The following is a 25,010-nucleotide window of genomic DNA, read 5'->3' on the forward strand; positions in this document are numbered from 1 at the left end:
GTCTGCAGTACACTAACCCAGCCGAGAACGAAGATCGCAGGCTGCCCAGAGACCCATATCTAAAACAGATCGAGTCCCCTTCGTTACTCAGTGTGCGCACGTACCTCAACTCTATTTCTGCGGCTGATGCGGCTCATATGCGCCGCATAAATATTACCCTAACCTTAAATAATATTGTACTGAGAAGGAAAAGGCTTAAAAAAGTATCAAGAGCCGTTGGGTCTCAAATTTTACCCAGGAAGCTACGAGGATTAGAAGGCTATTCACGAGATCTGAGCTGCAGGACTCCGTCTTAATAATGTGGAATCTTCAGCAAATACAGAGGGCTAAAGTCCCTGTTTCTTCAGTCGTTGTGCCGGATTTGCCTCTGTCTACAACTTTTCTCGACGCTCTTTCTGGAGATCTCATATGCGCTTTTGGGCCGTCGGCAGATACTGACCTTGGGCTTCCACCAACTATTGAACTTCAGCGCATCACTCGGGATGGCCGCGTATTCGTTATTGCCTCGTGGGAGTCGACTTTAGCAGACGACCACGTCATAGATCTTCGCTTTTTTCCCGATGACTACTCCGTTGTGATAGTCTGCGCCAAAGGTGACATTGTACTGGTAGGCGGGTCGCCTACGGTGGCGGCGGTAGATACAGACTCTAAACTTGACAAACCAGCAATAGAGGCGGAAGCATCAGAGTTTTACGTCTCTATAGCCGGTTCAATTGACGCTGGTATTACCGCAGCCTGCTGGAGTCCCGATGAGGAAGTTCTTTCACTTGTGACAGCAGAAAATAACTTGGTGCTGCTGAACCGCCACCTCGATGCTATAGCCGAGCGTCCTTTACAAGAAACTGATCTTCAGTCTTCTCGTCATGTGTCTGTAGGCTGGGGAAAGAAAGAAACCCAATTCGAAGGAAAAGGCGTGAAGGGAATGCGAGATCCTACTGTTCCTGAAGTTGTTGATGAGGGTGCATTGGGTGCTTTAGATGATTCTTCCACTAGAATTTCGTGGCGTGGTGATGGTCAATATCTTGCCGTTAGCTCCATGGATACTATAAAAGAAGACGGTCATGACTCTCGCCAAATATGCAGACGCACAATCAGGGTGTATAGCCGCGAAGGTAAATTGGACAGTGTTTCAGCGCCAGTAAACGGCCAAGAGAGTTTTGTATCTTGGAGACCATCTGGGAATCTGATCGCATCTGTACAAAGAGTTATCGATGGTTCACATCGACGACTGGATGTTATCTTCTTTGAGCGCAATGGTCTTCGGCGCGGAGAATTCTCTACTCGCCTTCTACCGGACCAAAAAATATTAGACTTGCAATGGAATAATCAATCTTCAATCCTTGCTTTGTTGCTAAACGATCGGATTCAGTTATGGACTACTAGTAATTATTACTGGTATTTAAAACAGGAGGTATATTTACTCAATAAAGAAAGCGTTAACTTTATGCGGTGGCATACCGAGCGTCCACTTACGTTAATCCTGGCCAGCAAAAGTAGGAGTTTCGACCTTTGTCTCGAAAAAGTTTACTGCTAATATTTATATACAGGCATTTTGGAAATTCATGAATTTTCATGGGAATTATTTGGAGGCTCACAATCGCCTCCACATGATCTCGGTGTGTCTTTGGTGGTTGACGGCACTCAATTAAAAATAACCCCTCTTGGCATTGCAAATACCCCGCCGCCAATGTCCTTTCGCGAATTAAAAGTATCAAATCCTGTTACATATGCGTCTATCAATAGCACCAATGAACTTATCGCAGTACTCGAGCACAATTGCATCGAGCTCGCCAAATGGCAGTTGAGAGAGAAAGGTGTTAAGGTTGGCGTGCCAGAAGTTTCAAAGAAAATAGATTTGACTCAGATAGATGAATTTGGAGTAGCACGTCAGCTTAAGTTTATCAATCGCAATATTGCTGCTGTATTGTTTGACTACGACAAGCACAGCCGTATTGTGCTACTGGCTATCGATTACTCTGAAACGATCAGCTATTCTGTTTTATACAGCGAAAATTTCAAGCCTTCAGTAACAGCTATCACTGCCAGGACAGATCACAAGTCTTTGTGTATAGAGTTGGCTACAGGTGAAGTCCGTCAACTTTTAGTTTCAGCTCAGCATAGTGAGACAATTTCATCCTCAAAAGAAATCGCCGTATTACCTGAACGATGTGTCAACATTGCAGTTACTGTTCTGAATGATTCATTGGTATCTGATGAAGTTGACGAAGAAGAAAACAGAGTTGTTGTAATTGGCCTTACTGCTAAAGGTCGACTTTTTGCCGGACGTCAGCGATTAAGTGCATCATGCACGTCATTTTCTGTTACGGAAACCCATCTAGCGTTTACTACGGCACTAAATCTTTTGAAATTTGTACATCTATCAGTACCATCCGATAATGCTTTGGATCCGCAACTCGAAGTGCCTGCTGATGTTGCCGTGGGCAATAATACAGCGACTACGATTGCTGACGAGCGCTGCCGCGCCGTTGAGCGCGGAGCCAAAATTGTTGCTGTTATTCCTTCAAAAGTATCTGTGGTATTGCAGATGCCTCGTGGTAATCTAGAAACTATTTATCCTCGACTACTGGTTCTTGAAGGCGTGCGGCAAATGATTGAAAAAATCGATTATGCTGGCGCCTTTATGGCTTGCCGACTTCATAGAGTGAACTTGGATATTCTTTATGATTATAATCCGGAATTGTTTATGAGAAACGTTGAGAAATTTGTCGAGGATCTGGGAAAAGTCGAATATTTGGATCTATTTATGTCCGGATTAACGTACGTGCAGTCATCTATAATTGGATTTTCAGCTTAGACTAATGACAAGTAGGGATGAGGACGTCACGACCACCATATACAAAGAGACATTACCTTCAGCTGGTCACAGAAGAGCTTTAAAAGACCAGATTTCGAGTTTGTCGTTGAATTCTGCGGCTCAACTTGCTAAAGCGCCGGAAGAATCTAAATCGAAAGTCAACAAGATTTGTGATGCTATCCTAGCTATTTTACAAGCCAAAAATAGGCAGACCTATGTACAATCCATTATCACCGCACATGTGTGCAAAGACCCACCAGACATTGATGCCGCGCTGACTTTGATTTCTAATTTTGCTCGTATGTTTAAGAGCTTCAACGATGCCTGATACTGTTTTACTAATGGCGTGACTAGGTGACGATAACGACAAATTAAGTTTGGCAGTTGAGCATCTCTGCTTCTTGCAGGATGTGAATAAACTTTACGATTATGCTCTTGGATTATATGACCTCCGACTTGCTTTGATCATTGCCCGTCAATCTCAGAAAGATCCTCGAGAGTATCTTCCTTTTATTGAAAATTTACAAAAACAGGTACCCCTTCGCCGAAGATATATGCTGGATACTCATCTTCAGCGGTACTCTCGAGCCTTGGTTCATCTTGCTGATCTAAAATATGACGAGTCTGGAGCAGATATATATCACGAGGTAGAGAAATTTGTGATTAGGCATGAATTATACAAGGACGCTTTGCAAATTTACAAATATGAGCCTATCAAACAATACGGAATACTGAAATTATATGCGAAGCATCTACGCGAGAATAATGAATTCAAAGAGTCTGGACTCGCATACGAATCACTTGGTGATTACGGGAATGCTTTGGAATCTTATGTTCTGGGATTGAATTGGCGCGAAGCCTTATCTGCTTGCGAGCTAGCCAAGCTCCAGATTACTGCTGGCCAACTGCAAGCTATTGCTCTACAACTTGCTGAAGCTTTACACGAAGCTAGACGATACCAGGAGGCGTCGGTGGTTTATCTAGAGTACTGTCGGGATCTCAAAGAAGCAATTGCATCTTTATCAAAAGGATTTTTCTACGCAGAAGCGATCCGGCTGATTCTTTTACAAAATGAGCATAGCTACTTGGGGGAAATTATTGATCCTGCTTTGGTTGAAGGATTCAATCAGATTTCAGAGCTTTTATCAGATTGCCGAAGTCAATTAAGTGCCCAATTAACCAGGCTACGTGAGCTGCGAGAGAAAAAAGAATTAGATCCGATGGGCTACTTTGACGGAATTGGTGGTGGAGATGTCGATATTCCTGATAACGTATCCATTGCCGCGACGTCTCAAGCCTCGACGTCTGGTCAGTCTCTATTTACGAGGTATACAGGCAAGACGGGAGGTACTGCGCAAACTGGTGCCACACGGCGCACAGCAAAAAATAAGCGTCGTGAAGAACGAAAGCGAGCCAGAGGTAAAAAAGGTAGTATTTACGAGGAGGAGTATCTTGTTAGCTCTATTCGACGACTCATCGAACGCGTTAATGAGACGCGCGTTGATGCGCGCAGCTTAATTGAGTCCCTTTCTCGCAGGGAGATGAAAGAGCGAGCTATTGAGATTCAGAGACGGTATGTAGAGTTGATTGAAATCCTCAAAGGATGCGTAGTGGAGGTTTGTACGGTATCCGAGAGAGATAGAACTAGATATGATGAAGACGGCAATATGTATTTAATCCCGGAGATACCTGCACCTATTGTGGAGTCCTTTGAAATCATGCATATTCTCGACTACAAATAAGGTAATTGTGAGTATGCAGACATATCTCGATGTATTATACAGATAAATGAATTTCTTGTCGTATGTTGTATACACAGGAATAAAATCTCCGGAAATTTATAGAATTGGAGTCTAAATTGCTTTTTTTTTCCAGGGGTTATTTACAAAATTAGAGTAATGAACTCACCGAAGCTGAACCCCAAATGTTTTTGCAACTTCGGATCTAATGTTGTCCTGTAATGCATTGATTTCATCACTTTGAAGGGTTCTGAACATTGCAACATTAGTGTGAGTATTGCTACAAAAGAAAAAAAACTGCTCTACTTACCTCTCCATCGATTGATAAACAATTCTATAGCATAAGCTATGACGGCCAGTCTTCGGATGAGTAAACTTGTCGATCTTAAGAGTGTTAAAAAAAGCAGTTTTTGAAAAGCCCGTAAATTACAAACGTACCAGCTTGACGTCCTCAACAAGATCAGCAGCATGATCACGGACAATATCCATAAAGTCATTGTCATGGAAATCTTTGGGATCGGATCCTTCTTTGAGCCAGAATGCAACGTCTCTGTGTGTACTAGGATACTTTGAAAACTTTTGGAATCTATTTATTCTTCCCGACTCAAATTGGCTTATAAAGCGCAAATCCGTTGACCAAAAAAGTCTGATATCGGGGATTCCGAAGAGAAGCATAGCTAATCGCTCTAATCCTAGGCCAAATGCCCATCCGACATGGTTAGGAACCTGAGCCATATCAAAAACTGGAGCCTCTGTAACTCCACTGCCAAACAGCTCAAGCCAATCTCCGTCCCAGTAAACCTCCATTTCCCAACTTGGAGCAGTGAAAGGAAAGTAGGCATCAATCCAGCGGATCTGAACGGCTTCTTTGTCTGCTGAATCTCGATCCATCTGCCTGATTGAAGTGAAAATTCCGCCAACTACCATTTCTAAAGTTCTTTTTAAATGATTAGAAAGTGCAATGCATAATTCAGGAGACATGCCAGGTTGTTTAGGATTAGAAGATTCCTCAAACTGTTTATTGCTATCGATAATCTGCAAGCCCGGAGACGGAATTTTGAGTGTATCGCTGTTGATTTTAGCAATCAATTCTTCTTCAGTCGCAAAGTCGTCTCTGCTCCAGGCCCTAGCGCCCTCCATTTGATGAAACACAGGATAATGAGTCCGATCAATTTCATCTCGTCGATATACATCTGCTGATATAAGAAAACCTGGAGTTGAGATTGTGCGAAAGCAGTGACCTTGGTGCGCAGAGGTGTGCGTGCGAAGCACAATGTCGGAGTTCAGATAATAAGTATCAGTTTTATTTCGTCCTGGATGATCACTTCTAAAGTTCAAGGAGTCGAAGTTCTCGTAAACGGTCACTGCTGGTTCGGGTGGATCAAAAACAGTGTATTCTTGCGGTGGGAAGTTTGACTCGATAAGTTTCTTAATGATAGACAGCGGGTTCGCCGGGTCCTTTAATAATTTGCGACCGCTTTTCTCAGCAATTGACGGAGTAATATTTGTAAATTCGTCAACAATATATGTATTGTTGAAAATATTGACGACGTTCTGGCCATCTTGTGTGGAAGAAAAGAGGGCAGGCTTGTCGCTGTAGTATCGGACATTGGCTCTTTGCCGAATGATGCTTGTCGCCGCGCGCACAATATTATGCTTCCTACTCAGTTCGAGCACTCGACATACTGATAAGACTTGCATACTGTCAATAGTCGCAGCAATGCTGGCGAACATAAGTTGGTTCTGATCAGACGCAACGCGGAGAATTAAAGTTTTCAGAGGCAGATGCTTATTCCGAAAATTTCCCATCCAACGAGTAGTAGCATATCTCACTTTGTGAAAGAACCACATCCGCAAAAGTCAGAGACCATTTATTCACTATGGAATCTATGCGAACATTGTTTGGTACTGTGAGGAGGACAGGTATGTAGTATTTTCCTTCTGCTTGAACGGAGGTGGTTGAGATAAGAGAGAAATTTGACAATGTATATACATCAATAGTTCTCGGTCTTCCGTCGTCATCACGAGTCGCTGGTCAGTTTTCACAAGTTCGATTTCATCAGTATGGTATGTTATTTTTTAAAATGAATTGATCATTACGTATAAAGTGCAATACCTGACAGACCGCAGACCCACAACGTGTAAAGGTCAGAAAACAGCACAAGGGACGTGTTCCTGTCCGCATAGGTGGATCCATGAAGGGAACTACTCTTGAGTTTGGAAACTATGGACTTCGATTAATATCGGATGGTGTTCGAATTTCCGCAAAGCAAATGAAGGAGGCGGAAAATGTGATGATGCGCATTGTCAGACCTTTAGCTGGAGTTCACATATTCCCACGATTGACTACGAATGTTGCAGTTTGCACGAAGGGTAACGAGGTATGTTTTTTTGTTAATTGTGGTTTATTCAAATATAAACGAAGGGTGCTAATTAGACTTCGGACAGACTCGTATGGGTAAAGGAAAGGGTCCATTTGACTATTGGGCAGTGCGTGTGGCTACTGGCAAGATTCTTCTTGAGCTCACAGGCGAGATTCACGAGCAAGTAGCAAAAGAGGCGTTCAGACTCGCCGCCCAAAAACTTCCAGGAAACTATGAGGTGATTTCAAAGGATACTAACTTTCCGATGATGGGATTTACAAAGGCTGAGAAACCAGTCGTTGAGAACATATTTGAGAAACTAGAGCGTGAGCCTTCGCGAGATTATATGATTAAGAAGAAAGCGAAGAATGCGAATTTTGCTAGCTACAGGATGTGAACTAGAAGTACATACAAAGTGTAACATGTATATATTGAGTTGAATTGATAGCGAGTACTTCATCATTGCACGGCGATTTGATATTGATATTCTCTAACGTAAATTATTTATGTTTTCATATTTTATTTAGCATACCGCTTTTCGCGATATTTGTAGTAGCTAATCACTACATAGCTTACTGATAAGATTTATCTGCTTTTGGTAGCGGGTATTATGTCTAAATTGGGGTTGTGTGCTGTCACGCGAAAGGGTCCGGTACCTTTCGTGTGCCAGCGGCGCATCTGCGGGTTAGAGTACTTTTAAGCCTGCTGAGGTGACGCGAGAAGATCCTTGACTGGTGAGCACGCCACTTATTTCCCAAAGAGTCGCAACTACGTTAAAGCAAGGGTTGGAAGTGCTGTACTTTACTAGATATATCAGAGACAATGCTGCAGACTCGCCAGACACGGGGGTGTCATGACCATCACCATGCGCGTTCTGGTCGGCGACCCTCGAACGATAGCAGTCTCTTGCTTCTCCCAACCTCTTATTTCTTGATGGAGAATATACCATCTGACGCGCAAGTCGATGCAACGACGAGGAGAGCAAAGCTATACCTAAGCAGTCAACAAAATACGAAGGCGGTTGCTATTCTCTCGCGCAAATCCTCCACGAGAGCCGTTACCCATATTCCCGAGCTGCCGCCATCTTTTTTTGAGTATTTTGACCATATAACTTCTCTTCGCCTAGGCTGTGGCTTACAGCGATTACCCCCTCATATTTCTCGATTTAAATTATTGAAAAGTTTAGACTTGCGTGGCAATAGACTGAAGTCCTTGCCATACCAAATCAAGAGCTTGAATTTGCAGCAGCTGATAGTTGACGATGTGGTAACGCCCGACTTTTCAGAACTCACGCTGACTGACTTTGTCCGTCATGTACCAGCGAGCGATGAGCTGGAAAGTGATACAGAGAGAGCCGAGAAGAAGATCAAGAGGGTACCGCGGAACCCTAGTATCGATTGGCTCGGTGGACCACCGACATTGAAAGAGACTGTTTTGCATGTTATTTTGGGCTCCGTTGCTCTATCCGAGCTAGACATGCCTACAGAATCTTCTTCTTTACTTTCATATGTGCCTAATCATTTGATTCCACGAACCCTGCCACCCAATGAATGTGCATTTTGCTGCCGCACCGTGTTAGAACTCACTGATCCGAACGAGTTTCACAGTAACGAAGATGACACTCTGCAGAATAGAAAGAAGCCGCGGAGTGTGCCGAGACGTTATCGTACAGAGGTGGTTGCTCTTCGCAAAGTAATATTAGAGTACCTTTTTTGCAGCAGAAGATGTCTAGTTGCGATGGAGGCGCACTGGCGCGAAGAGGACGTAGACGAGCAAATCAAGGTAATCCAGCGCGGCATGCGATTCATGGGAGTTGCACACCTTGCAATGGCTTAGAGATGAAGGTTGCTTACTGTCTCTTAGTTTTAGGGAGTTCGAAAAGGCGTTTGAGAAGGCGTTTTTGGGCCTAGGGCAAGGCAGGTGAGAAATGGTTAGGAAGGGTACGATAAGATTAGAGTATTAAACTGTCAAGTTGGGAGTTGGTTCATTGTCGTTTTTTTTCCCGCTGGTTTGCGTGTTACTTGTTTCCCTCTTTGTTAGAAGATATAAGACCAGACAGATATATGTACATATATATTCGCTGCTACAGTAGCATCTTCATCTCCTCGTAGCGTGCAAAGCCAGCAGCGGTGCCACCAGAAAGCCTCGGGACCGTTGACACCATGACAGAGCCGCACAGGCACAATTATATCACGTGACAGGGCAGGGGCAATATACTATACAATCTTCTCTCGCAACCGATCTCAACAAGCACGGCGACCCCTTCCTCAGCCTTTCCTCGGCCTCGCTCTTCTCAGCTCTCTTCCTCCCGCTTCACGATGCTGGCCGCTCCGGCGCAGTCGTCGTCGCTGAGGGTCGACGTGGCCTTCTCCGACCCCGTCTACTTCGCCGGCGAGGACCTCGTCTGCCGCATCATCTTCCGTAACGTTGGCCTAGCAGCCCAGCACCAGGGCCACGACCTCCAGCGCTCCACTTCGGCCTCGCGTCTACGGAAATCCTCTCTGGCTGCTGTTACAGAGACTGACCGTCTCCCGACTCCTTCGTCTCCGGTCCTGCAGCACACAGCGTCCCCTTCAACCCCTCGCACGCCCTCGGGCTCTTTCCCCCCCGGCCCCGGCCCTGTTCTCCCGGGGTCGCCCGCTGCCACGCAGCCGACTGTCTCCTCAGGAATGTCTGGCAATGCGAACGCAAACTCACCTCACACGCCATCGCTTCACTCGAGGAGATCTTCCATGCGCGTGGCCAAGACGCGCGGTGGAGAAACGTTGATGATGGGCTACGCTCAGCTGTCTGGCCAGTTTACTATTGACGAGAGTCTTGTTGAGACCTCCGTTTTTAGCGACGCCAAAAAGCAAGGCATTGTCGGTGGAAAAATGGGAGGCGGTGTCGTTGGTCTCGGCACTGGAAAGCCTGACAGTGGGATCTGGGGCCAGCTAGGCTTTGGGCTGACAACCGGCTTGAGCAATTTGCTTAATGGAAACGAAGTCAGTTCTATCGCTGAAATGAAGTCCATTGCGAGTAAGTTCTCTTTTGGGAATGTTTGGTGAGCGGCGCTAATATGAGTAGGCTCAAATGTCGTCTCCATTATCTCTACACCGCAATCGCTACTTTTTGTTGATCTTCGCCTTAGTCCTGGAGAGTCAAAATCATACAGTTACAGATTTACACTACCGAAAACATTACCACCGTCCTATCGTGGCAGAGCTTTAAAGATAAGCTACAATCTAACAATCGGCACCCAACGGGTCGGAAAGGGGTTTCAGCCTCCCAAGACTACAAAATTCCCCTTTCGAGTATTTCAAAATATCGACGCTGGTGGATATCAGCCCATACACTCACTTACCTCACCGATCATCATATTAAGAGACGAAGCCAAAACCGAGGCTCTTGAGGAAGATCCAGAACCATATCAACGCACAACTAGCGTGAGCAGTCTTAACGGTCTGACGAGCAATAATGAAAGCAAACGACTGGCACGGGATAATCCTCAATCAGACAATAAAGAAACATTATCAGATTTTATGAGTTATGTTGACGGTCTACTGTCATACAAGAATGGTAACGTGGTTGCAAGTCGGATAATCAGATCGCCGTCGCCGTCGTCACCACCTGAGTTTTTGGTTCCGTCAAATGGTAACAGCGCTCGCTCTTCTTGTCGGGAATCCGTAGATCTTGCTATCCAGAGGAACAGTATATCAGCAGATGGCATTGCATTGAATAATATGTATGAAATTGCGCGAAACAAATTGAAGATTGCGTCGGTGGTCTTATCAAAGCCCGTATACAAACTTGGCGAGACGGTGGTTATGATTCTCGATTTTGCTGGCGCGGTGTTGCCTTGCTATCACGTTGTGGCAAATCTCGAAACAACAGAAGCGATTGACTCGGAAATCGCGCATCGGTCTCCGCAGTTCAACGAGCGAGCTACGCGTAAGGTATATGTACAGAGTTCATTCTCCACCATAGCTTGCCAGAGAGCTAGTTTCTCGTTTTGTATTCCAACTACAGCTACACCACAGTTTGATACGTCCTATATATCATCTCGATGGAGTATCCGTATTGAATTTGTGACTGTACCAATCGAGATGCCGCGCGCGCTGTTACCTCCAATGGAATCTGCACCACCGTCAACGGAGCTGCGGCGGCCTCCACCCCAGCGCCAGTCAAGCTCTCGTACGGTCTCGCAAGGAACCATAGATATTCCTGATCTCTCGCAAACACCTCCGCCGGTAAAGACATACCGAAATGGACTCCCACATACCCCACCAACACCGATACACAAACGCTCGTCATCACTGACTCCATCGCAAATGAGTCCCTTAACCTCTTCTCCTGTCCATGTACAGGACTCGGAAGGTCAGTCGCGGCCACGAGTGCAGGCACAGCCTACCTCACTTAGTCGCGCCCTCGCAAATTTGAGTTTTGATGATGTCGAAGATGAAGATGATGAAAATACCGCAAGTCAAGTTCAAAATCTGGCAACAATTCAGGCACAGAGAAGAGCATCTCCTACTAGTATCTTAGCGACGACGACCAAATCTGACAAACCGGATATTTTGCGCATGACGCATCGTGATGAGCGTGGAATTCTGTACTCTACTGTAGAAGAAATCGCTTCGGAAACATTTGAGTGCAGGTTGCCTATCAAGGTGTTTCCTACAAATCAAGATATTGCTGCAATGTCCTTTCATACTCAGCCTACAGGGGGCTACTCAATTTAGGTATATTTCTTGATTCACCGTAAAAATCTGGTTCAATTTGAAGATTTCTGGTTCAATTTGAGGATTTGTTTTGCAAAAGAGCTTCTTTGTAAATGTATATTTTTCTTTTGAGTTGTCATGGATTGGTTTTTTTTTTTTTCAAGCATTTGGTTATAATGAATGCATAAATTTTGTTTTTGTGTTCGGAAAGTTTTGTTGAATGTTGTAAGATAAAGCCTGTTCATGAGTTTTACTTTTGCCATTTTTTCTGAAGAACTGTCCTCACTTATGTATGCAGGTGTGTGTGTACATTTGTATACTTTTATCTGTTTGGATTATTTTATATCCCGCTGAGATGGAGTAGGTAATACTCACGGATAGCGTAAAGCTTTTGTAAATATAATTGCATCTTTAGTGTCATCATTTATCTCTTTAAATGGCTGCAAAATTTAGTCAGCCTTTTTAAATACGGAAAAGGACTTATTCATAAATAAACGTAAATGACATGATATAATACAGCAAAGAATGATATAATTTTAAGAACTAACGCAACCCCTTATACGCCTTGACTGCAAGAATGATATACAAAAGAAACAAATAGGCACTTGCTACAGCTGAATAAAAACTGCTCAACTTATAACAAACATATGCATATGTACAAATATAATGCAAAAACTATACAACCCTGATATTATTTCACCGGTCCCATCAATTATTCTCAGAGGAAACGCTCATCGTTTCGCCTCCACCAGGCCCATCATGGCCAAGACCAGCAATTCCAGCGCGTCCTCCACGGCCACGGCCTCGGCCTCGGCCGCGACCACGACCATCACGACCACCTCTGCCACCACCACTATTTTTGAATGGGCGTGAGCCACCTTGTGATGGGGGAAGTCCGTAGAACTCGTTGAATGAAGGAAAGTGAAGTTTCTCCTCTTCGATTGGTGATGTCAGTAAATCGCGTTGTCCGTGAGGTTTTGAATTGTCTCTTCTACCCTGAGAGTCATCCGACCTTCTGGATGGCGGTTCAGCATGGGCGACATCTTTCCTGGTGCGTGAGTATGAATCGTCATTGGCCTGTCGTTCTTGTGGACCCCGACGCCCAGGGCCGCTGCCTCCACGATGGATTGTACTTTGTGAAGATCCAGCCGTAGAAGACGGTTTGCCGCGCTTATCGTGTCTTTCGGGCGATTTATTACTCTGCCACTGTTCGCGGCGAGCGTCGTAGCTCGTCGAACGCCGGCCACGACTCGGAGGTCGGGGATTTAAATGTCTCGTAGCTGTCGAAGAAGAAAAAGGAGCAGATCCATCTTCGCCAGCAAAATCCAGTAATACATTAAGATCTTCGTCGAGCGCGCGACCAAAGTCTTCATCTACACCTCTGTCGGCTAAAGATCGCACGGCTTGGGCGGTGGGATCCGACGACGATGCCTGCTCTGATGTTGCAGCTGAGTCACCCACGGCAAAAGATTTGTTCTCAGTAGATTGAGCAGTTGTGGAATCCCATCCTTTTGTCGAGCCCTGCGAACTTGTAGGTTGTCTGGATGGCGCAACTGTGATCGGCAATGGTTGGCTTGTCAGCGTAGGCGATGGAGGTAATCCCCATTCTCTTCGCATATCATTCGCGGCCGTGACTATATTTCTCTGTTTCTCTGCCGCAGTAATGGCATCGATCGTCTCGAGTTGTGCAACAGAGCCCCGAGAGACCGGATTGCGCGACAAGGTAGGGGAAGCAGATGAGGAAGCTCGTTGGCGAATAGAAGTATTATCATCTAGCGACACCGCTGAGTCCAAAGATTTTGACATGTCATTTAATTCCAGATAGTTCTTCACAGCGTCTGCAAGTTCATCAACTCCCAAAGATTCCTTCTCAGCAGCCAGTCTCTGGCGTCGCAAAGCAACACGCTCGGCGACATTATATTTCTGCACATCCTCAGTGGGCGTAAAGCCTGGTCGAACTTTGATCTCTTTGCGACGAGAGCCATCCTTGCGTGTAGATGACGGGATAACTCGGTCCCCACTTCCCGACTCTACAATTCCCGAAATAGATGCCTTCGTAGGCGTGACCGGTGCTGGAGGAGAAGAGGTCGGTGTAGAAGGTAGTATTGTGGGGGTATCGTTTGGAGCCGTTGCAGGAGCCGTTGTTGATAAGCTGGAACTGCCGCTTGTAAAAGGCACTTTGAAGGAAAAACGCGCTGATTTTCCTGTTGATCCAGAAGATGAAAGATCAAGTTTAGTAGAATTGACTGAGTCTACAGCTGTTACAGCGTCCTCAGTATCGCCGGTATCGGCTGTAGATGGCGATTCAGACGAAGTGCTCGAATTGCGAGAGAAAGAAAAATTAGATAACATTTTTGCTTTCCAACAGCATATGAGAATGAGGGCGTGTCTCCGGTGATTGTATAAAGATAATTGACTGTGCAAAGACAAGATTAAGCGCTGGCAGCAAGCCCTGTAATTAGTAAAAAGCGGTAAACAGAAAACAAAGACAAAGAGACAAGGGTTGGAGAACGCGTCCAATATTCGTCAGCATTTGGGGTTTGTAGAGATGCACTAAACAATTATACGTTTGCGCCTTATATAAATATGAGGGGTTTGTACTTTTATGCAGGCCAATCAGCGACGATCTGAATGGTTGAAATGGACAAGGTCGGGACGTCAAAAGGTAGAGAATATAGAAGTCAGATTCATTTCGCCTATACACGAAACACAGCATAGCGCAAATACAATGGTATGAACCTATATATGATATATGAATTAATTTTGCTGGAGATATTCTGCCTTTTCGTTTGCTATGAAATTCGGGGTGCTGAGATGAAAGTACTGAGATGAAAGTACTGGGCCAAACGCAAATGGATTAGATGGCTTGAGAGATAAATCGCATACGATTGAAATAATGATCATGCTCTGGCGGCTATTTATTTCCTCCTGAAAAATGATATCTGGAGGCGAGGATCTGTATTTACAAATATTCGAGGTGCGAAATCGGTACAATAGGTTCTGAGCCGAGAGCTTTATTGAATTCAGATCCTCAAAACCAAAAGTTTTCCTGCGACATCATCAATACAGCTTCCAAGTGTTATAGCAACGAGCAGATCTCTTATATTTCGAAAGCATATACTAATAATATAGCTGCAGGCCATCTCAACTGTCATCTACAACACTTTCTTCCGCCGTAACTCGATCTTTGTCGGCACCGTCCTCTTTGGCGCCTTTGCTTTCGAGATGTATGCGTTTAGTTTTGGTGGTTGGATTATTTAAGAGAAACTTATTAATTTTTGATACAGCGGTTTCGACTCGACTATTGACAAGTTTTGGGATGCTCGAAACAGTGGCGTAAGTCATAAAAATCGTTTGATTCTCCACGATCTCAGTATAAACTAATTAAATGTATTATGCGATATAGAAGCAGTGGAAGGACATCAAGTACAAGTACGTCGAGAAGGATGACGAAGAGTAAATTTGTCAGACATTAAATTCGCAATCAAATATCTTTTACATCTACTTTTTTTGCAAAATGCGTCAAATGAATGGACAAAGAGCGACGATTGTATTGTGCATTTCCTAATTACTTTTTGCAATCTCATTTTTACAGCTATGGAAAAAATATGTGAAAGAATGTAGAAAGTTTATAGGCCCATTCATTGTTTTTAATATGATTTACGATTCTATTTTATATGCTGAATGTTGGTGATACAGCTTATCGCCGTGCAATTTTCTATGTGAGCCTTCATGTCTGATTTATAAGAGGGTTTGACGACATAGAATGATATAAGCTTATTACAGAATGTAGAGTAAGGCATATATTGAATGGAAATAGTAACATCAAGAACGAATGTAGGGGCAATAAACCATTCGAGCCCTAGCCCTCGGATTGTAAACTACACGACAAGCATCAGGATAGTGTTGAATACGAATTCGCATATTAGATATAAAGAAGATATATATACTAGCGTCAGACACAACACAAAAACCAATTTGATTTGGTAGAGGATAAAAATACTGAAATTGTTGGTCTTAGTATAAACTCTGCGAACGAGACAATTGCGAAGAATTAGCAGTTGACATCAAATATACAAAATGACGAAATCTGAACGGAACAAAGTGAATTTACAGTATGAGCAAGATTTGCAATCACTAACCTGTTAACATTGTCATGGGTTATACTGATATGTTTTGTATAGTGCGATCACTGATTTGAAGAATGCGACAGACGATGAGATTAGCAAGGTGAGTGGATTTCCAGATCAGTCGGCAAGGCGGCAAAGGCTGCAAAGGCTGACGATACACGATGATGGTAGTACATGAGCAATCAAGGCTACATACAGAGCTTCACATTGACAGATGTTCGCCTTTCACTTGGTTTTGCGTCGGTGATAGTAGCAGCGGTAGCTAGTTATTACGATTACAAAGTTGGATTTGAGGCGGCAAAGAAGTACACTGCGATTGCGGTAGGTGCGTATTTCCTCTTGAATGCGCTGATGACGCTTTGGGTTTGGAAAGTTGAAGCTGGAATTGTGTATCAGGGAATTAAAGGTGGCGTCAAGGTGGGTATTTGTATATTCGACGAAAGAAAAGTGGATTGGAGTTAACTCTGTACAGATATCGCTGCGATCGCATGCCCAGAAATACGAGGCTAGTTACGAGCTCAAGGTAAAGAACGCAACGACGCAGACGGAGAAGGAAGTTAAAAAAGACTTTAATGAGTTCTTTGATGAAGCAGGATATCTTGTGCCGGAGCCATTGGAGAAATGGCTAGATGAAGCAGTTTTGAGTGTAGGAGGGTTGATTAAGGAACAGAAGAGTAAGTAGCTGCTGCTGGGTTCAAAAGTTTTTGCATGTTGAATAAGTATATATAAATGAAAGCAATGAAGTGCGTTGAATATGGCTGTTCGCTGTGTTTATTGTGCGGCAGCAACTGAAAATAACATGAAAGTTAAGAAAGAACGCAATAGTTGACATATCACTTGTTTATGAAGAATTTGAGTCTAGACAGAGGTAAAAGAGAAATAAGCTTAGATTACAATCTAGGACAACGCCGGCCGACTGGTGGCTTTCTAAGCCGCAGTGAGTCCATCGATGGTCCATGCCTTTCTGGATGTCAGAAAAGACTAGAGAGGCGAGGCAGGGCGAGTCCGTGCACGAAGGGCTGCAAGAGAAAGGGCTGCAAGAGAAAATAGAAAAGAGGTTGAAAAGGCGCTGAAGATGAGAAGATGATTTGCAAATATGATATTCAATGAGATAGCAGCAGAATCAACAACACCAGCAGGATGTAAACAAGATAGATACGCCAGCATATACGGTATCAACAGTATTAGCAATAGCTGACAAACGTTCTCGCTCTAGAATTGGATCTTTCGAAATCACCGCAGCAATCCAGACAGGGCTCGGCTTCTAGATTTACTGCCAGAGAGAGCCAATCGCAAACCCACGATACTAAGCATTGGGCACCCACGAAAGGGCGCTGTTCTCCCCGCCATTATAACTCTCCTCGTCTATCGTAAAAGTAGATAACATTCTGGTCCGAACCTGCCGCTAGGGGCAAGAGGCCAAAAAGGCCAGTGTAGTATATTATAACTCTGTTCATTGTAGTCTATCTGTCTCGAGAAACTTGCTGTCTCTGCTGCGCCGGCTAGCTCAGCCAATCACAGCTCATGTAAATCCGTCGCATCAGCACATTCACATCACGTGCCGCGGCTCATTCACCTCGTCTACGGCAGCTTCCTTCGCAGAGACATCGCTCATACTTCCCCTTCCTCCTCCTCCTCCTCCTCCTCCTCCTTCTCTTCTGCTACCTCCGCGTGTTTGGAGATGCACGGCCCGCTCCTAGCGCCCCCGCGCCTTTCCTCGCCGCAGCCCATCTCCGCCTCCTCGTCCGCCCGCCTTCTCCTTGCTGCGGCAGACTTTGTTCACGCCTCGAAGCTGCCTTCTCGCTGGCCAGGCTCCAACATGAGCACTCCAGCAAACGCCAGCAGTACGCGTACTGCAAGCACCGTTGATTCAGTACCAGATACGTTGCATGCTCGAACTGCACTCTCTGTCGCGGATCCGCCTCAACCCTCCGCCCCTTCTTCTCCACAGCAGCAGCGGCAGCAGCAACAACAGCACAACAACATGGACCGCGATATCGGCCAGGTCTGCTCCAACTGCGGCACAACTCGCACCCCGCTCTGGCGTCGTGCGCCCGACGGCGCCACGATATGCAATGCCTGCGGCCTCTACCTCAAGGCAAGAAACACTTCGCGGCCCGTCAGCCTTAAGCGCTCTTCCCAGCCGGCTCCTGTTGCCGACTCGGATGCCTGCCGCGCAATCCTAGCAGACGCTTCTCTCCCTGGAACTTGCCCCGGAGATGGTCACTGCAATGGCACCGGTGGATCGAGGGCCTGCTCGGGCTGTCCCGCCTTCAACAATCGGGTGTCTAAATCCGTCCAGCTCGCCTCCTCCGCCGCTAGAAATGCTCGCCAGCAGCAGCAACATCCGCACCAGCTGGCCACTCAGCAGACATCTCCTCAGCAGGCTTCGAGTCCTCTTCAGTCTGAAGAAACCGACCGATTTCGCACCTTGTCTGCTGAGTCTCTCCCCTCTAATGACACTGCTGGCGCTGTGTTAGCCTGCCAGAACTGCTCCACTACAATCACTCCGCTCTGGCGCCGCGACGAGGTCGGCCATACTATTTGCAACGCTTGTGGTATGTCTTTCCATCTAATTTCTTCCTTTTTTTTTTACTAGCTACCTCTATTCTTTCTCGCTCTTTCTTGTCTGGTTTCATGACTTGTCTCTGTTGATACAAAAAGGCTAGGCTTTGTCACGTGATTCTAACACTAAGTCTAGGCCTCTACTACAAGTTGCATGGCTTTCATCGGCCGGTCGCGATGAAGAAAAGCATAATCAAGCGTCGGAAGCGTGTAGCACCGCCGGTGACGCAAAGCATGCTTCCTCCGCTGCAATATACTTCGCACACCGGACCCGAGTCGCCAGAGCAGAAGGCCGACTCTGACGACGATCATATTCAATCTCAATCTCAGCTCCAGCTCCAGCAACAGCCGCGGTCTGAATATCAGCTGCCTCAGCTTCGCCTCGGGTTAGAACACGACCACGCGCACCACGAACCTCTGCCCTCAATAAATCTTCGGCCTCTTGGTGTGCCCTCCTGGAGCAACTCCGCAAACTCATCTCAGTCTCCTGCCCCCCCTCCTCCTCCACCAATTGACTTTACTGGCGCTTTTCAATCGTCTTCACCTACTGGTTCCGGCTCGATCTCGATCACATTACCATCGATGACCGATCAACCCAAAGCACCCTCGTCCTCTTCGCAGACAACCTCAGACACTCCAACTGAGGCAGAAAAATCAACGCGATTGCCCCCTATACAATATCTTGAGCAGCAGAAGCCATCGCCGCCGCCTGAACAGCCACAGTCTCCACTTTCTGCTTCAACTAAAAGAAAAGCATCCGAAGAGCCTGCTGACTCACTCGCTCGTGTCAACAGTATAAGCTCGATCCTGAATCCGTCCGCGACTTCTGTTGTAGTGCCGGACGACATCGGGTCTGACCCGGAAAAGACACGAGAATATTTACGCAGCAAAAGACAGAAAATCGCAGAGGAGCTTGACCGCCAGCGTAAGGCTGTTGCCGAAAGTGAGAATCTTCTTGCTGAGTATGAGCGAGAGTTATCTGACTTGCAAAGGTAATAAACAGTGGGAGAGCAAAGCATAGAGAGCAAAGCATAAAGGAGAGCATAATGGAATCGAAGATAATCAAAACCATCAATATAGATTCGGGTTTCTTTTTTTTTTTGGCCTGTATCATCTCACAGCACATCTTTTACCGTACAAATTTCTGGGTTATATCTAAATTTATTTATGTCTTTTGTTATGGGGTCGATTGTATGTACGTGTATCGGAAAACGTCTTCAAAAGTCGAGTTGGGATTTGTTATATCAGGAGTTATTCTTTCTACAAACAAAATAAATAATGAATCAAATAATACAATTACTCGATAAAAGTTAAAAGGAGCCGATAATGTTAGATGATCAGATAATTGCTCGAGAATCTGATAAAAAGAAATCAGGGCCTGGACTCATCCCTCGCCTCCTTTTTTTAAATTTCATCAACCTGAGTTATTATGAACGACAGTCAAGTATTGGATGTGCTTTCTTAGTGAGTCCAATGAATTTTTTAGACATGTTGCTGATTATACCATTATAGTACGCATGGACGCTTTCGACAAGCTCTCATGGCTACAAGGATGTAGTGGGTGCTGTGGCTATCTGGGAAGTCTGAGGAGCTGATATTAAGCATTTGCGTGTTCTATCGCTAACTTGCAGCGATTGTTTATGCGGCGTAGTTTATTATTCTAATACACAGCTAACATATTTACTCTTCCTGAACACTTCTCAATAGCACAAAAGAAAGGATAAGTTACGCCAGCCACTAATCAGGATTCAAACTTGATTTAATTATAAATTTAAGCGATTCCTGCGGCTCAGGCATTGAAGCGATAAGTCTATCAGTCACGTGATGTTTAGACAATCAGGCTCTCTTGTCATAAGTTTCAGTGAATGCTATCACAAATATGAAACTGCGGTTTATTGGAACGATATAGTCAGTGAGCTTGCCGCTGTAGACGCTATTCAAAGGCTCATTTTACTCACCCACAACTGACGTCACTAACCGAGGATTAGAGGACAGATCACGAGCACGCCGTGTCGGCTACGCACGGTTAAAGATGGGCCTGCTTCAAACACACCGAAAACAAAAAGCTCCTTCCTTTTGCATCGAACAGTACCGGCGAGTCACATATAGTATCTTATACTTTCTACTATCTCTGATTCGAATGCTTGGCATATTCGCGTTCTCGATATCTCTTTGCCTGTGCTGCAGCATTGAGTCAACTGGTTCAGCTGATTCTGTTGCACCCACATTGTCTCTTGCTTCGTCGGCTTACCGCTCATGAAGTCTGTCAGGCAGCTGTTTGACTGCTTTGGTCCATCATATTGATATTGAGTGGATCGCTCATTCAAGTATCTGGCTTATATTGACTTTAATCAGGTCTTTAAATACTCCAATCTTACTATATCTTTTTATGGCCACTCTTCTTTTACTATATAAGGGCCATTGACTAAGTAGATCAGACTGCAAGGAATTTCCTCTCGGTTGGGAGCAGTGCTTTTGTTTCATGTCTGTCTCTTCAGTGTCGATCTCGTTTGCTCGTAAACACGTAAGCACTCTACCGCGCTCGGTATCACAATTTCCCGATCCCGCATTGAAAGGTTTCCTTTAATATTCAGTGGTTTCTGTAATTGACAACGTTTTATGGATGATTATATTGTAGGTATTTATTATTCTTGTGTTCCAGAGGCGTTCATGCTTGTCAGGTCCAATGAAGCACACGGGGGATGGCGATCAATGACTTTTAAAATAGTCATTTGTCCGTTTAAAGTCGTCGGTTCCTCGTTAATTACTATGGCATCTTCGGTCGTATCGGACCAGGATATATAGATCATTTACTAGACCGGTGTAAAATTGGAATTGTCGGTGACTGGGGCCTTGGCTTTTGCACTGTAGATACACGCGCAAACCGTCACTACGACTGGTTATTGCTATACAATCCTTTACAGATCCACGACCCGGAACAGTGGCAGCGCTAATGCGGGCCTACTATGCGCGAATTAGCAGCAATTCAGGTATAAGCACGCAGATGGGCACTGTATTTGCAGCCACCAGTTTGGCAACGATGTCTGATATTCCAATCTCTGGCACCATTTCGCGAGATGCGTCAAAAGAGATACGAGAAATTGAGATGAAGATTTATTGTGGTTTTATGGTGAAAGTCGGCTGTATCATCAATGCTGCGGTCGGGTTTAAATTGAAACGTGGGAAATTGTCGGTAAAATGCTGGCAAGAAGCTTTCTGGAGTTTGTTTTCATTCATTTACAATCGAGGCAGCCAAAACAGAAAATAAATACCCTAACCCGCTATATTTTGAACCCTGCAGACCCTTTCAATAATTTTTATTCTTTCAGTAATCAAAGTGAACAATTGTTTATCGAGTGCCCTCTGACAGCCAAATTATTGCTTGACTAAAGACGGCGTCGATAACTAATACACTCTGGCTTGCAGCTGCAGCTTTCCGCAGCTCTAGTCGCAGTAATTCTCGAGCATCTCGATATTATAACAATATGGCGCAGAATATACCGAGTGTGCCAGTCATTGGTGCTACTATGGAAAGCGTACAAGTTGACAAAGATACCGTTGAGCCGGTTACAGAGTCACTTGGCTCAAATATAATTGCAACAGAAGAAACTACAAAGGAAGATATAGCAGAGCCAAAATTATCCAAAAAGCAGCTCAAACAGCGAAAGCGAGCTGCTTCGCGCGGCAGAAGTAAAGAAGAGCAAGAGGCAACGTCGAAATCTGGTCGTCAACTACATCGAAGATACGACTCGGCAGGATTTCGTCTTCGGCAGCAAATTCTTAGCTCTGCGCAGGTGAGTTTACAAGATATGTTAGGCGAAACGCCCGATGTATCTGCGCTTGATCCGTCGCATCGGGTAGTTACCATTGAAGACGATATTGCTATTGGAGCAAAATATGTTTACAAAGGGGACGGGCTTCGAAGAGTCCCGCCTTATTATTTCACGTATCTTACATACTGCAAACAACGTTGGCGTGATCGAAATATTTTGGAAATTTTTGCGACCGAGTTTCGCGAAAAGGACGCGTCATATTATCGTCAGATGATTGAAGAAGGTCAAGTTACAATCAACTCGATTAAAGTCGGACTTGATGCTACAGTCAAGAATGGAGATTTGATCAGCCATCGTACGCATAAGCATGAGCCACCGGTACCGGACTCGCGCATTGAAATTGTGTATCAGGATGAGGACATTGTGGCTATTGATAAACCTGCGGGAATCCCTGTACATCCTGTTGGTCGATACAAATTCAATACCATTACCGAGATCATGAAGCACGAAATGGGGATAACAGTTCACCGTAAGCGCTACTCGGTTAAACTCTTATATAGCATGCTAAATTATCTTCTGTAGCCGCTCACCGTCTCGACCGATTGACATCTGGCATAATGCTTTTCGCACGTACTGGGAAATCCGCCAGCAACCTCACGGCCAGTATGCAAGAGCGAACAATCTACAAAGAATATGTCGCTCGCGTTCTCGGCGAATTCCCCGAAAGCGACGAGGAAATCGTATGTGATCTGCCTGTCATCACCGTCGATCCACGATTAGGCCTCAACATGGTGAAAAAGGAAGGAAAGCCAGCAACTACAAAATTCAAACGACTGTCATATAACGGCAAGACTAGTGTCGTAAGTTGCAAGCCTCTTACTGGTCGCACGCATCAGATTAGACTACATTTACAATACCTAGGCTATCCTATCGCCAACGATCCGATTTACGCCAACCGCAACGTATTTGGGTTTCATTTAGGCAAAGGAGGAGATATTGACGAAGCAGACGTAATTTCCAAGCTTGGACGTATTGGCAAACAAGAAGAAGCGCGAAGTGCTGCGTTCGAAGAAATTGTTGCACAGTTTAATGGCTCTCGAGGCGAGAAATTAACTGGAAATTTATGTGAACTTTGCCAGACTCCATTGTATTATGATCCTAGTCTGTCTGAACTTGAAATTTGGTTGCATGCCTTGAAATACTGGTCGACGGAGGATGGCTGGGAGTATCAGACAAGACTACCAAAGTGGGCTGCCGTGGACTTTGAAGGCTAATTTTTCAAAAATTATACATCAATGCAGATAAAGTACCTATTACGGCCCCATCTCTCAGGACCATGTAAAATGCAAAGAAAAGAAATAATCCCAAAACATAAACGCCCAACCAAGAAAATTACCTAACACCACTTAACCTAAACTCATCTTTTGAATCCGATCATATGTTTCCTGCATTTGCTTCATACTCCGTTTACCAGCCACCAGTGATGCACCAGGAGATGAGCTAAGGACATTGGATAACGTAGGACTCGAAGCCCCTGGCGCCATCGTACCAGCGGCAGAGCCCGATGTCGGGATGGTAATGGCTGCCGTCGAAGCAGCTGGTGAAACCGCTCGCCTCTTAATAGAATGTGCCTCAATGGTCTCTTCGACGGGGCCGCGTCGCTTGAGTTTGCGGTCCGCCGGGACGGGGGTGATTGGCGAGGCTGTGGAGGCGGGAGAATACATGTGGGAGGCTAATGGAGTAGAAATAGCTGCGTGAAGAGCCGCGGCACGCGAAGGGGAAGTCGACCTACTTTTCGGCGCCAATTGAGGCCTGGATAAGAACGAGCTCGGGGCATTGGCAAGAGTGGGAGTCGTGGCTACCGATGAGAAATCATGCATCGTGTCCTCTTCATGCTCACGAGTGCTTGGACTGACGTGTCTTCTTCTCCGTCGTCGACGTCGGCGGCGCCGGAACGGAGGTGATTCAAGCAATCCAGAACTAGAGGATCCAGAACCAGATACAGAGAAAGGCGGGGTGATACCCGGATACGCGGATCCATATTTTGCATCGAACCGCATACGTTGTTGCTGTGTCCTTCTAATTCCTCGTGAATCCGAATCATAGTACGGGTCTTCGTCGTCACCATAATCACCGTCGTCATAGTCTTCGTCGTAGTCGTCTTCATCGTCGTCGTCTTCATCGTCGTCATCGGTAGTCAAGTCCTCTCTAAACGCCATCGTGATCTCTGCTTCATGCTTGATCTCCGCATCAGCTGGAGCAAACTCGTCCGCAAGTTCACGGGTTATACGCATGAATGAGCGTGTCTGGGGCTTGAGTGCGCCGCCACCTAGTCGCGAAAAGACGACGGCACGACGAGGCATGTCTTCGCCTGGAGAAGTCAGCACGGGTGTACTGATTGAAAGCATAGAAGGACCTGGTGGCGGAGTGTTTGCGCGCAAAGATTTCAGTTTTGGCGTAAAAATATTGGAGTAATTGGTACCAGGCTGGCCCGGTGAGTCACTTGCCATTGTGTCGAAGGAGAGTGGAGGGTGCATTGAAGGGGTCGAAGGCGAGGAAACGGAGCCATCAGAGGAGACTGCCGAGGCGTGGCGAGTGACGAACGCCGGGGCGGTTGCCGTTATAGAATTTGACGTTGAGCCGAACTCCTGAATAGCGTTTTGCTCGCTTTGCTGCTGCTGCTGCTGCTGCTCCTCTTCCTCTTCGTCGTCGTCATCTGAAGAATATGAATGAGGCGCGCAGGGCGCTGCCGAGTACGAAGAACCAAGAGAAGACACAGAAGATGCGGACTCGCGAGCAGAGGTCGGCAGCATTCTCGCTGCAAGCGACAGACGCGGCTTCATGCTCTGTGTTGTGTTTACACGCGAATATCAAAACACCGGAAAACAATGCTGTTGTTTAAAGATGCGGTTTCTGATCTCCCGG

At 45.5% G+C, this 25,010-nt stretch overlaps 11 protein-coding genes across 11 annotated transcripts; 8 read left to right on the forward strand and 3 right to left on the reverse strand.

Annotated features, from left to right (window-relative positions):
* Window positions 1-221: 221 nt before the first annotated feature.
* V2V93DRAFT_363149 (IKI3 family-domain-containing protein) lies at window positions 222-4,692 on the forward strand. The gene is made up of 4 exons (XM_066908526.1): window positions 222-1,493; window positions 1,548-2,778; window positions 2,831-3,114; window positions 3,170-4,692. Exons 1-4 carry the CDS (start codon window positions 299-301, stop codon window positions 4,555-4,557), a joined length of 4,098 nt encoding a protein of 1,365 aa, XP_066768792.1. The 5' UTR covers window positions 222-298; the 3' UTR covers window positions 4,558-4,692.
* Window positions 4,432-6,443, reverse strand: V2V93DRAFT_363152 (uncharacterized protein). The gene is made up of 3 exons (XM_066908527.1): window positions 4,993-6,443; window positions 4,865-4,938; window positions 4,432-4,804 (listed from the first exon to the last, which is right to left on the reverse strand). Exons 1-3 carry the CDS (start codon window positions 6,403-6,405, stop codon window positions 4,720-4,722), a joined length of 1,572 nt encoding a protein of 523 aa, XP_066768793.1. The 5' UTR covers window positions 6,406-6,443; the 3' UTR covers window positions 4,432-4,719.
* V2V93DRAFT_363154 (mitochondrial 54S ribosomal protein uL16m) lies at window positions 6,043-7,442 on the forward strand. The gene is made up of 4 exons (XM_066908528.1): window positions 6,043-6,477; window positions 6,556-6,621; window positions 6,685-6,935; window positions 7,003-7,442. Exons 1-4 carry the CDS (start codon window positions 6,435-6,437, stop codon window positions 7,312-7,314), a joined length of 672 nt encoding a protein of 223 aa, XP_066768794.1. The 5' UTR covers window positions 6,043-6,434; the 3' UTR covers window positions 7,315-7,442.
* A 187-nt stretch (window positions 7,443-7,629) lies between these two features.
* On the forward strand, window positions 7,630-9,008 carry V2V93DRAFT_363155 (uncharacterized protein). The gene has a single exon (XM_066908529.1). The coding sequence runs from the start codon at window positions 7,740-7,742 to the stop codon at window positions 8,751-8,753; it is 1,014 nt and encodes a 337-aa protein (XP_066768795.1). The 5' UTR covers window positions 7,630-7,739; the 3' UTR covers window positions 8,754-9,008.
* Window positions 9,009-9,170: 162 nt separating this feature from the next.
* V2V93DRAFT_363157 (Rgp1-domain-containing protein) lies at window positions 9,171-12,095 on the forward strand. Its single transcript, XM_066908530.1, has 2 exons — window positions 9,171-9,935; window positions 9,984-12,095. The coding sequence occupies exons 1-2, from the start codon at window positions 9,236-9,238 to the stop codon at window positions 11,636-11,638; spliced, it is 2,355 nt and encodes a 784-aa protein (XP_066768796.1). The 5' UTR covers window positions 9,171-9,235; the 3' UTR covers window positions 11,639-12,095.
* V2V93DRAFT_363159 (uncharacterized protein) lies at window positions 12,086-14,080 on the reverse strand (the record flags this gene model as incomplete). Its single annotated transcript, XM_066908531.1, has 1 exon — window positions 12,086-14,080. A coding segment is annotated over exon 1 (1,640 nt), but the record flags the coding sequence as incomplete, so codon positions are not given.
* A 204-nt stretch (window positions 14,081-14,284) lies between these two features.
* V2V93DRAFT_363162 (ubiquinol-cytochrome C reductase) lies at window positions 14,285-15,449 on the forward strand. The gene is made up of 4 exons (XM_066908532.1): window positions 14,285-14,348; window positions 14,756-14,844; window positions 14,905-14,953; window positions 15,024-15,449. Exons 1-4 carry the CDS (start codon window positions 14,346-14,348, stop codon window positions 15,075-15,077), a joined length of 195 nt encoding a protein of 64 aa, XP_066768798.1. The 5' UTR covers window positions 14,285-14,345; the 3' UTR covers window positions 15,078-15,449.
* A 94-nt stretch (window positions 15,450-15,543) lies between these two features.
* V2V93DRAFT_27532 (signal peptidase complex subunit 2) lies at window positions 15,544-16,510 on the forward strand. The gene is made up of 5 exons (XM_066907183.1): window positions 15,544-15,571; window positions 15,639-15,732; window positions 15,802-15,847; window positions 15,919-16,164; window positions 16,220-16,510. The coding sequence occupies exons 2-5, from the start codon at window positions 15,698-15,700 to the stop codon at window positions 16,427-16,429; spliced, it is 537 nt and encodes a 178-aa protein (XP_066768799.1). The 5' UTR covers window positions 15,544-15,571; window positions 15,639-15,697; the 3' UTR covers window positions 16,430-16,510.
* Window positions 16,511-17,374: 864 nt separating this feature from the next.
* On the forward strand, window positions 17,375-19,608 carry V2V93DRAFT_363167 (siderophore regulation). Its single transcript, XM_066908533.1, has 2 exons — window positions 17,375-18,305; window positions 18,449-19,608. The coding sequence occupies exons 1-2, from the start codon at window positions 17,429-17,431 to the stop codon at window positions 19,306-19,308; spliced, it is 1,737 nt and encodes a 578-aa protein (XP_066768800.1). The 5' UTR covers window positions 17,375-17,428; the 3' UTR covers window positions 19,309-19,608.
* A 2,035-nt stretch (window positions 19,609-21,643) lies between these two features.
* V2V93DRAFT_363172 (pseudouridine synthase) lies at window positions 21,644-23,528 on the forward strand. Its single transcript, XM_066908534.1, has 2 exons — window positions 21,644-22,614; window positions 22,668-23,528. The coding sequence occupies exons 1-2, from the start codon at window positions 21,798-21,800 to the stop codon at window positions 23,357-23,359; spliced, it is 1,509 nt and encodes a 502-aa protein (XP_066768801.1). The 5' UTR covers window positions 21,644-21,797; the 3' UTR covers window positions 23,360-23,528.
* V2V93DRAFT_319859 (uncharacterized protein) lies at window positions 23,492-24,493 on the reverse strand (the record flags this gene model as incomplete). The annotated part of the gene is made up of 2 exons (XM_066907290.1): window positions 23,492-23,873; window positions 23,910-24,493. 2 exons carry the CDS (start codon window positions 24,491-24,493, stop codon window positions 23,492-23,494), a joined length of 966 nt encoding a protein of 321 aa, XP_066768802.1.
* Window positions 24,494-25,010: the final 517 nt, after the last annotated feature.

The sequence above is a fragment of the Kockiozyma suomiensis genome (assembly GCF_038497685.1).
Source record: "Kockiozyma suomiensis strain NRRL Y-17356 unplaced genomic scaffold V2V93scaffold_1, whole genome shotgun sequence".
Lineage (NCBI taxonomy): Eukaryota > Fungi > Ascomycota > Lipomycetes > Lipomycetales > Lipomycetaceae > Kockiozyma > Kockiozyma suomiensis.